The sequence below is a fragment of the Tenrec ecaudatus genome, chromosome 4, assembly GCF_050624435.1.
Source record: "Tenrec ecaudatus isolate mTenEca1 chromosome 4, mTenEca1.hap1, whole genome shotgun sequence".
NCBI classification, from domain to species: domain Eukaryota; kingdom Metazoa; phylum Chordata; class Mammalia; order Afrosoricida; family Tenrecidae; genus Tenrec; species Tenrec ecaudatus.
Window position 1 is genome coordinate 19,493,130 of NC_134533.1, and position 12,059 is coordinate 19,505,188.

The 12,059-nt window shown below is 37.7% G+C and overlaps 1 protein-coding gene across 1 annotated transcript; it reads right to left on the reverse strand.

Annotated features, from left to right (window-relative positions):
- Positions 1–10,219: 10,219 nt before the first annotated feature.
- Positions 10,220–11,179, reverse strand: LOC142446440 (olfactory receptor 8H1-like). The gene has a single exon (XM_075548190.1). The coding sequence runs from the start codon at positions 11,156–11,158 to the stop codon at positions 10,220–10,222; it is 939 nt and encodes a 312-aa protein (XP_075404305.1). The 5' UTR covers positions 11,159–11,179.
- Positions 11,180–12,059: the final 880 nt, after the last annotated feature.

Below are 12,059 nucleotides of genomic sequence, written 5' to 3' on the forward strand. Positions count from 1 at the left end.
CTAATTTCTTTGGGAGCTTGGTTGGCACATTACCAAGAATTAATGGTGAAGGAGACAGGGATTCAAGTTAGGCTTGCATCAGAAAGTTATGTGCTCCCTTACTGGTTACATAACACAGAGAATGATGGTTTTTGAGTATTTTTGTGATAACCTATATCCTTTACAGCGACACCCTTTCTAGAGAAATACTGAATTGATTTCTAACTCAAAGATCAAGTAGTTAAGTAAGAGGGGTATAATATTACCTATGTATAATGAGTTATTTTTATGTTTTATACTTCAATATTGTTGTAGAAATAAAGTGCATTCATTTATTAAAGTTAAAATGTAATAAAATAAAGATTCATAAGGAATATTATTTTTATGTATCTTTTTCTAGGTATTTTCCTCTATCTGCATAAAAAGCTTACAATATCTGTTCTGCATGTTCTCCTGGTTTTGTCCCTCTCATCTTAGATTAGCATTTTGTAAAAAATACAACTGCATATAGCTTGCGCTCACTGGTGATGGCAAACGGTATCCCCACCAGGAGTATTGACTAGCAGATGGATTGTCACTGTGAGGAATCACAAGGAAAAAATAATGTTTGACTTATATTCAGTTAATCAGTAAAATTGAAAACCAAAATCACAGACATATAATGAGTTAGAATCAATTAGATGGTAGTGCATTTGGTTTTAGTATGCTCCAGATCGGGAGATAGAAAAGTTACATATTAGATGACCGCTCACCATATTTTAAGTTCCAATCACTCCAGCTTCTCTAAGAAGCAGTCACTTCTGACAACTTGTCCAACGTATGCCAGATGCAGACTCACTACCCTAGTCTCTAAGGAGCTTTCTTGCTGCCTTTCTTCTCAGGTAGATTGGTTTGTCTTTGCAACATTCCATGCTACTTTCAATATTTTTCTCCAGGACCACAATTCATAGACATCAATTCTTCTTCAGTCTTCCTTAGTCAGTGTCCAATCTTCACATGCTTACTAGCAACTTGAAATACCATGGCTTGGATCAAGCTCACCTTAGTCCTCCAAGTAACACCTTTGTTTGTCAGTTCTCTAAAGAGGTCTTGCGCTGCAGATTTCCCTCAGGTCTTTGGGCCCTTTGACTGAGGATCCATGGGCATCCATTGCGGCAAATTGGCAAATTGCCATGCTGCTCTGTGAGTCCAGTTGTGAGGACTTTGAACTTCTCATTGATCGTGCTGTGACCTGTGGTTCTGCTGTGAGACTTTGGTTTCCTATCCTTTGAGATGTCATACACACTGAAGACTGCAACACTTGATCTTCTTCAGCAAGTGTTTAAGTTTTCCGCACTTTCAGCAAGCAAGTTTCTTTAATCTGCTTGTACAAAAGTTGTGTGTGTTGAATACAGAAGGATTTCTCCCAAGCTGTCTCCCCCAAATATATGCCAAACAGCTGCTTGTGAATGACTATACACTGGAGGTCACCAGAAGTAGGTCAGGGGTTATTCTCCCTAAGAGCTATCAACCATCTAGAGCAAGCAGTCACCACTGTTTATCCCACAATAAATAGGGCCCACTCCCTTCTGATAAAGAGAGTAGTTGTCTGTTTCTTTGTAGGAGACCCGGGAGAGGTCAAACCCACCCAAGGATGACCAAGGTTGGGCTGCCATCCTAAATATAGGATCTGCCCATCTTGTCACATGTATACCCCTAATCCCTCCTCTTCCTACTGCGTGTATTTCCCTAAACCACCCCTTCTCATTAATGTATGACTTATAGCACAACACCTTCCTCTGATGGATGTCCTCACCTGTAATTATGGGCTTGCATGTTCCCAGAAAAGAAAAAGCCTGGAATAGCATTAAAGATCTCTCTCTCTCCCTCCACGTGGACCATCAAGCAGGGTTGAGGTGAGCATGCTACCATGAATTGTGTCTGACTCTATTTATTTCAATACTTAACTTCCATCTCTCATGTTCTCTTTTACTTTACTCTGATCTTCACTTATTATCGCTGTAGAATTGCGCCTACCGGACCAAAATGATGTGTTAGGGGCTGGATTTCCCTGACAGTTATGACCAAGTCTTTACTCAATCCTGATTCTTTATTCTTTTTCATTCAGTCCATCTTCCTTGTCTATTTCTTCACCATAAAGATTGACCAATGATGATATAACCCTGACACACATATTTCATGATTTTCATCAATTCAGAGTGCTCTTACTCAGTTCACACAGGCAACAATTTCACAGGTTCTAAAAGACCAAAATATAGGGTCCTGGAATTTTTTGTTCTTGAGAAGAAAAGTTATTCTTAAGGTTATTCATAGCTTGTTATGATTCCCATAATAGAATGTCTTCCCATAATCAATAAAACACTTTTGGGTGACCTGCTTCTTTTGGAAATACCGATGATATTGTTGCAGAATCACAGCAGCACACAGGCTACCACAGTGCAACGGAATGACAGAGAAGTGGTGGTGCATCTATTTACTGGAATAGAAATTACCATCTCTCCCCAGTGAAGCAGCTGGTGCTTTGAGTTGCACAGGTTTCAGTTAGCATCCACACTCATAACCCAGTGTGTTAGGCCAGGTTAATTTTGTTTTAGGGAACAAATTCACAGACACTCATGTATGTATAAGAACTCTATATCACAGAGTAATTTTACGTTTAAAAAATATCCAAATGCAGCCCAGATAACGCTCTTAATTGTGATATTAGTCCATAAGTCTGATACTAGTCCATCAATCTTTGTTCAGACAGAGTGTCAACAGGAAGGCGAATCATAGGCAAGGCTCTTGCAGGACTCAGCAAGTCTTCTTGTGGCTCATCAATACGGAGACAAAGCAGAGAGAGATGGAGACCTGAGAGCCATCTCTCTCACTGGCCTTCCAAACACTCTGAGACATTATTGACAGACTAAACTCTACCCCTTCACTCTTAATACTCTCCAGTTGACACAAAATTATGAAACTATCACAGTCAGTGTTTAATAAGGTGATCAGGTTAAAAAAACATTAATTTTTAGTAATTATTAATATCAGGATTAGAATCGTGGATATCAGTACAGTACTAATAACATAAGTGGGACAGTAAATATATTAAAAAGAATTCTTCACGAATATTTGTGGAGTCATAAAAAGAATATAGTTCTAAAATATGTTCATTACAGAAAAAAGTCAACGCATTAAATGATAATCAGAGAGAAATTGAACTAGTCATTCGAAACTTTCTGCCCATGGACTAAAATAAGTGATTTCTTCCTTTTAATTTAAAAGTATATTTATTCTGGTTCATAAATATCATTACTTTTGTCAGATGGATCTTGATCTAAGGCAGAGACTATAAAACACATTTATTACAGTTTATGCAATATTTAAAACATTTCTCTGAGTGAAGCATGCCTAATAGCTGATAACAATGAGAAATCCGCAACACTCCTCATTGTGCAGAAATTGTAACAAAATTGGGAAGCAGTCAGACGGACTTGACAAGGGAGGCTACACACTTGAAAACAGAGAAAGATATGCAGGGGAGTCCGTCCTGTCACCAGATGTACTCAATCTGCATATGGAAAAAATATGAACACCAAGGGTCCATGACACTTACAGAGAGGATTGGTCAATTTTAATTAGACGACCACAGTGCGCAGCTCTAAGACGTGCCATCTTGGAACCAGCAGAGAGAGAGACATAACCCAGGACTTAGGTCGAAGAGCATGTCTCTTGTTCTCTGTGTGAATTCCAGAGACACCAGAGTCGGTGACACTTAGCTAATGGGACAGAGATGGAGTACCAGTGCATGGACTATGGAACTGTGAGACAGAGTCACAGGCCAGCTGCCTGGTCCAGGAAAGCACAGGTCAAGGAACCACAAGGCTGAGAGGCTGAGGATGAGGGATGTGAATGCGGGCTGAGGATAAGTGTTGCAGTGAACCAAAGCCGGTGCCCTTAGTGATGAGTAATCTTGCCGTGTGGTAGCTCATTACCTTTCTAATCAACCTCCATCGTTGTTCGTGTTGTCTTTGAGTTCCGTGTGGCCATTGCTCTGCATAAGAATTGCGCATTCCAGTAGTATACCATAGAAGAATGGTTGGTGTCAAGCAGGGTACAGAAGGTTGGAGCACGGAGGCATGTCTGAGCCCTGCCTTGTGCAACAGAGAAACCAGAGGAGGCCAAATATGGTCCCAAAAGCCACTTACTGCACTGAGTGCCTATGACACAACTTTGCCTGCTGATAACTATGGGGACTTGAAGAATTTAATGCTGAATGTCAAAGATTACATTTTTTTCTATGGATTACACATTAATGAACAAACAAAACACACACACGCACACACACACACATTGCCATTTATCCATTTGGGCTGATGAATCCCTCAAGAACAGGAGCAGGGCCCTTGTGTTTCCAAGTGTAACTGTGATTGTATTTGAAAGTCTCATCTTCTCTCCTGCCGAGCAGCTGATGGCATCGCATTGTGAACCTATTGTCTCTAATGCTTTAACCTTTTATAATCCTAACAGCAGTGTGTGACGCTTTCAGTTTCTCCTAAAACCTAATCAGAGGTTCAGTGCATGCTTTCGCTCTTTGGCTTTTTAAACGGAGTAAGTGATATGTTATGATACCACCATTTTCTATGTGGAAAAGATAGCGCAGTATGCTTCCATACAAATCACAGCCAATCATATCATTGTAAATGAGGGTGAGTGCAGAGTGGAGACCCAAAGTGCATCTGTTGGCACCTGGACACCTCCTTACTGAGAGGTTGAGGGAGGAGATGAACCAGTCAAGGTGCAGGGTAGCAAAAATGAAACTTACAACTTTCCTCTATTTCTTAAATGCTTCCATCCCCCCCTATCATGATCCCAATTCTACCTTACAACTCTGGCTACACTAGAGGATGTACATTGATACAGAAAGACAGTTAGCACAGGGAATCCAGAAGAGATGACTCCTTCAGGACCAGTGGTGAGAGTGGCTATACCTGGAGGGTGGAAGGAAGGTAGGGTAGAAAGGGGAACCAATTACAATGATCTACATATAACCTCCTCCCTAAGAGACTGACAACAGAGAAGTGGGTGAACGGAGGTGGCGAACTGTGTAAAATATGGCAAAATAATAATAATTTATGAATTACCAAAGGTTCATTAGGGACTTGGGAGGGAAGTCGGAATATGAGAGGTGATATTAACGGCTCAAGTAGGAAACAAATGTTTTGAGAATGACGATGGCAACAGATGTACAAATGTGCTTGACACAATGGATGGATGTGTGCATTGTGATAAGAATTGTATGACCCCCAATAAAATGATTTTATAAAATTACAGTCATGGGAACTCTATATAAGGATCCCTAGTGACATAGTGGTTACATGTTGCATAGCTAACCCCAAGTTCAGCAGTTCAAAACTACCAGCAGCTTCAGTGGACAATAGCAAGTCTATCTATTCCTCTAACATTTCAGTCTCCATACCTTACATAGGAACTTCTACGTTGTCCTGACAGGTAACTTTGGGAAAGAATCGGTTCCATGGAAGTCCCTGGGCAGTGGTCAGAATTGACTCTAAGGCAATTGATTTTTAGTTATACACATTTTTTAGAAATATAAACAATTGTAATTACCAGATTAAGGCAAATGGATATAAGGGGATTTAATTCATTAACTCAACAATCAGATCTCATTACTATCAGAGAAAGAACTGTCTGTATATCTTCATTTCCTTGCCAATCTTTTGCCATATGTTTTCCCATTAAAAGTTTAGTTTTCTAGGGACACAAGTCACTCATTTGGTTATTCTTATAACTCATTATTATATAATCAATATAGATAATTTTTCCAGAACGATTATCTTGCTTATTCAAGGGACAAAAACTCCTGTTGCTTTTCTGTTCCAAGAGAGTGTTAGTATGGTTTCTCCTTGTGGAAATTCCCTCCAGCTTAAAGAAGACGTTAAAATTATGGCACACAAACCCAAACACTTAAGATTTAAAACAAAGTTTTGCTGATGAGCAGCTCAGATTTACAGGTAAGATGAAATGTTTGTTATTTCTGAGAAAATATTATAGAAGCTGGAAATTTGAATAACAAATTCTAAGGCATATATCTTATTATTTAAGTGCCATACGTATGATTCTGTTTTATAATACCTCTAATGAAAAGTGAAAAAATATGTTCCTTAAAAAATATTTTTAAAAGAGAAGAGAAGAAACATCACATTTATATCATTTGGTGTGCCAAATGATAAACTTGTTTTAGTATTTTCATTGAAGATGAGAATAGGAGCAATATAATAAGTTGCTTTATCTAAACATTAAAGAAATGTTTTACTAATATATGAAGTGTCAACCAAAAGTGGGTAAATGCTATTTCTGAATCATATTTCCTTTTATTGAACAGATATAAATTGATTTTACCCTAGAAGACATTCAATTATCTTAAAAGTTTGTGGTATATTTAAGCAGCTTGCATTGGAAAGAGAATTAAGGTGTGTGAAGATGTTCCTTTGCATTTTGATAGAGAATGATTATTTCAAAGTAAAAAAGTAGATACAATGGAAATACAAAATGGTCGTGGCAATATCTTCCATTGCTCAATCACATAAATAAGCGCATGAATTATCACTGTGTTGTGGCTCAGCACAGCTATTTTCTTGGTGGTGCTCAATTCTCACATCTTATTTAGTTTTAAATTCCCTCTCTAGATTGCATAGGATAATTAGTCTACATTAGACTCTGAAGTCTTGGATTCTTTGAGGAACTCTCAGAGTGCAGTGATTAAGCACTGAGCTGATAGTATCAAGTTCTGCCCGTGATCCCACCATGGCTGCCCCAGAGAAGGATGACCGTCTGTTTCTCTGATAAACAGAGCCAGGTAAGCAATGGGCATTCTCCTCTGTCCTATAGGTTCACTGTGAACCAGAATCCACTCAAGAGCATCAGGTTTGGTTTTGCAAGACAGTGGATTTTATTGTTGAATATACTAGTGAATGTAATCTTGGTAATAGATTCTTTAATTAATTATCTAGAAATTGATTATATATTTTTTGAAATTTCCTCATGTGTTTTATTTCCTATCATTGTGCTTCTCCATTAGTAGCTGTTTCCGGTTTTAGTCTCTTAGTTTGTTCTGTACATACTTTAATTTGCTCTCCATGAATTCCTGAATGACATAGAGGAAAGAAAGGAGTGAGCAGAGGTCAACAGAATTAGAGATAAAAGGTAATGTAGACAAATGTTAAATTTTATAAGTCCCAAATAATTAATCTATGCATATTTTCTTGATGTGTAATCTAGTTCTTTTTATTACAATTTATAACTCTAATTAAATACATTATAAATTATAATAGTATACACTTTGCGTGTGTATTGTCAAGAGATATATACAAATTTCCTTGATATGAATGCTTATAAGCAATGGGATTAGTATGACTTCACCGTGGAAAAATAGAACTGGAGATATGTGAACACAGCGTTACTGTTAGGCACAACATGGTTGTTATGGACTCGGTGTTTTTATTTCCATGCTGTTCTCCATTGTTTTCCTGAGACTGATGACTCTATTCTAACTTCTGATTGTTTCCCTGTTAACGATTGAGCAAATGTCCTGATCATCTATACACAGGGGAGAGGATAACCATGAACCCTTAAGGAATGCAAGTACTGGGAATGGTGGAAAAAAATCCCTGGGGCTGACTTGTTAGGTAATAGTTGTGTATTTTCTGAAACAATAGTTGATAAAACACAAGCTTACTACACCTGTAGGATGCTAAAACACATGTAGGCCTATGTGGCCATATGGTGAAGGAGAGGGAAGCTATACTCCACCTGACACGGTCCTTGAGACACTCCATTGATAGAGCAAAAAGGCGTGTTTACCTGTCTGGAGCAATGAACAGCAGCAAACTGTGAAGAGTAAAAAATGATAAATTCTGGAAAAACACTGAAAGGACTCCATGTCCTGATGAACCCAGCATAGATGAGAGCTCTACAGTTGAGGGAGCCCTAGGGCCCCCTGCCCTCAGATGCTTGGTACATGGATGGCTAAAGCATGGCATCCTTGGGATCGGCTGTGGACATGCGTACTTCCACTGATACTATAAGGTCTGAAATGGATTTTGGGAAAGTTGCCATCAGATCAAATTAAAGGCTGTGTCATTCCCATGAGCCCTGATCCTCACCCTTTGTACAAGCAGTTGGCTAAAACCTGTGGTTCTTTGTGGATTCATCAATGCATAATGAGCACTGGACAACAAAGAGCAAGCTGTCTTTGGGAGAACATATGAAGGACATCATATCCGAACACCTCATATTCTGTTCTGTTTTTCATGTAGCCTAGTAACCTCTTTGTCCAACACAGAATTAAGAAACACGTGCTATAGTCGAAGTTAGAATGGAGTATTTAGACGGGAAGCTGTTGATTGGATACACCAGAAAAGCAGGCAGCATAGTGTCCATGTTGGCTGGAACATAGCTAAAGAGGCAGGAACACCAGTAACGAATGATGATTTGGTGGCTCTTTTAAAAATAGCCCCATATATGTCAGTAACGCACAAGGTGTCTGCTCCATGATCCTGACTGCATACAAATATATATATATATGTGTGTGTGTGTGTGTGTGTATAGTAAATGAGTAGACATTTTAAAACCTGTTACTTGGAAATAAATTTGTTCTGTAATATAACAATAGTAAATAAAATTAAAACGGCAATACTGGAACATGTTAAAAAACAGTTTAAAGGAAACATACTATTTTTAGAAATGTACCTGACCACTTTATGGCATACTTTAAACCTGAATTCATTGTGGCTTTTTAGTTTTATAGTTTTTCCCTGCTGACAGTTTGAAAACAACCAGTGAATATTCAGATCCATAATGCAATTTTATAGACCATAATCTACCTAGAGATTTCAGAGGAAAGACAATAAGACTTTGAAATACACAGATATTACATTTTGGGGGACATGTTGACAAATCACAGAAATGCTGACTTTTCAATCATTTAAAAGTAGACACCAATAATGTATTTCCATAGGCTGTTGGTTAAGCTGGTGAATTTTCAATGTTCCAGGTCCATAGTGATGCCAAATGAGAGGTCTGCTATTGCGTATGTGCACAAAAATCATATTCATTTTGGAGGATTTATTGGCAAAGGAAGGAATTTTTACAAATATAATTCCAAAAGAAAAGAGAAAGTTGTAAGAGAATGAAGATATTATATTATACTTAACATATATACCTATATATGAGACCAGAAGATGAAAAAATTTCTAGAATTAATGGGACATTACTACTTTTTTTTAACAGTTTTTTAAAAATGTTTTCCATGTTCCATTCTATGTTAAAATATATCATTTGCTTAATTGTACATCTAAAATGTGGGTGGTTGAGTTTTCCTTATTATTGTTTATATTTAATATTTAAATATTTTGCATTGTTATGGATGAAGTTACACACAAACAATTTTCCAGACAAAAGTGAGTAGTCTCCAATGCAAAGGACATTGTCTATTTAAAATATTTCCACCCTAACCTCTGCCTTCAAATCATTTCCAAGTAAGAGAGACACCACAGGACAAGCTAGAAAGATTTCATACAGTTTCCATAAATCTATAGAGAAGTTGATCCTCTGTCTTTCTATGTAGGAGCCTCTGGGAGATTCAAATCACTGAACATGGGTTGGCAGCTGACTGATTTCACTATTACTCTACCAGAGCTTCTTAAGTATTTCAAAGTTGTACAGGTCCTATTGGAAATGAGCAACATTTACTAGTACCAGTACTAGTGCCTTTTGGTGAGGTTGCGTGTCACGGTTAAGTTTGGATCAAGCAAATAAAATATACTGCTCACAGACTGAAAAAGCATACTGAAAGAAAAAATGATATACTATGGTTGTGTAGATGAAATAATGACTGACTCAGAATGTAAACCTGGAATGTCAAAGTGTAAGACAATTGCTCTTGAACTCTGTCCTATACTTCTACGTGTACCAAATTTAATGATGACTTTGATCAGTAGTTTTCACTGCTGAATACAAAGTTGAGGTTCAGAAATATAAGATCCCACCTAACTTACTTCAAATATATTTATTGAAAATTTGACAAGTGAAAATGCATTTAATTGAACCAAAAATAGAGCTACTGTTCTCAACAGAAATACAGACTAATTAAAGACTAAGTAGTTTTAATGGAGAAGGATCTAAGAAATACCTAGTAAAAGAAAGAGAAGCCGTGAAATTACACACTTGCATCACCGTCACATTAGCTGGTGCTCTCCCTCTTCTGCAGAAGTCTAATGACAGCCCTTTTCACTTCTTTGTTCCTCAGACTATAAATGAGCGGGTTCAGCATGGGGGTCACAATAGTGTAAAACACAGAAGCCACTTGGTCTTTTCCCAAGGAGTAGGAGCTCTGTGGCTTTAAATAAGTGAAAATAAGTGTACCGTAGAAGACAGTGACTCCCAGCAGGTGGGAGGCACAGGTAGAAAAGGCTTTTCGTTTCCCTGATGTGGACTTGATTTTCAGGATAGTTGAGAGAATGGATGCATAAGAAGCAGAGATTGTGATAACAGAAGCCACTAAGGTAGAGCCAGCAACAATGAATATCATGGTCTCCACGTCATGTGTGTCTGTGCAGGACAGAGCTAAAATAGGGCTGGTGTCACAGAAAAAGTGTTGGACTACATTGGAGTCACAGAAATGCAAGTTGTTTATGAAAAGCACATTAAGAAGGGACTCACTGACACCAATTAAGTAAGAGGCAATGAGCAGGGAGTAGCAGAGTGATGGGGACATAATGACTGGGTATTGTAGAGGTTTGCAGATAGCTACATAGCGATCATAGGCCATTGCAGAGAGAAGAATAAATTCTGTGCCAGCTAAAAAGACAAAAAAATACATCTGGGCTAAACAGCCTACGAAGGAAATATGTTTGGTGGAAGCTATTAGGTTTTCTAAGGTTTTAGGGGTAATAACTGATGAGTAGCTGACATCAATGAATGACAGGTGACTGAGGAAGAAATACATGGGCGTGTGCAGCTGGAGGTCCAGGCGGATGATGAGAATCATCCCTGCGTTCCCCAGCACAGTAACCAGGTAGATGAGGAGAAATAGATGAAAGAGGACCAGCCGCACCTCTTCAGAGTCTGTCAGTCCCATGAGGATGAAGTCAGGCACGTTCGTGTTGTTCCTTCTACCCATCGTTTGTGACTTCTCTGAACTATAGAAGAAAGCCATTATTTAGAATCAATAACTTAATACATTTTTATATGTATGACCTCAAGCTCACATTCAGTGCTATATAATAAATGTTGACTCCTAGTAACCCCATAGGACAATGTAGAGCTCATGGTGAGTTTCTTTCTAATACAGTTAAATCTTTATGGGAGCTGCGAGGGAGCTTTTCCCTATGGAATAACTGGTGGGTTTTGACTGCAGACCTGGCAATCTAGAGCCGATATGTAGCTTATTATTCTCCAAGGGCTCCTCTATAAATGACTTCACATATGAAAAAACAACATAATTTTGCATTTCTAGAAATTAGTAATAAAGAATGGCTTACATAATTTTATGAGCAAATGTTTCATTTCATTGTCATATACAAATAATAGTAAACGTTATCATTGAAGTATATTAAAATTAACAATATTATGTATTGTAGAACACATCCTTTCCTAAACACAGTCCTCAAGAAATGTACCATAGGTATTATTGTTACAGACTATTTTACTAAAAAAAGGAATTAATTGCCCAAGATTTTTTGGTACTTTATTCAATGTCAGACCTAGTAAATGGCAGCCCTATAATCATGTTAGGTTTATTCTGAAAACAATTCTTATAATACAATTTTTTCATTTATAATAAGTTTCAAAACCCCAACAAAAATTCTCATTATGTAGTATGCAATGATGGAAACATAATTTTAATGTATCATGTGCCATCTTTTTGTTACAAAAGTGTTCAACATTACTGGCAAAATTTCAATCACTGCAGTCTTCAATGTGGTGGACTAAAATTATGGACTAGAGATTATTCATTTCCAGAAGATATTTTAAGTTCTTTATTTCAACATTCAAATTCAATTTTTTTCCTAAAAGCTATA

What these genes read in the sequence shown, in the direction of transcription:
- LOC142446440 (XM_075548190.1), bottom strand. Translation starts at nt 11,158, where the DNA reads ATGGGTAGAAGGAACAACACGAACGTGCCTGACTTCATCCTCATGGGA.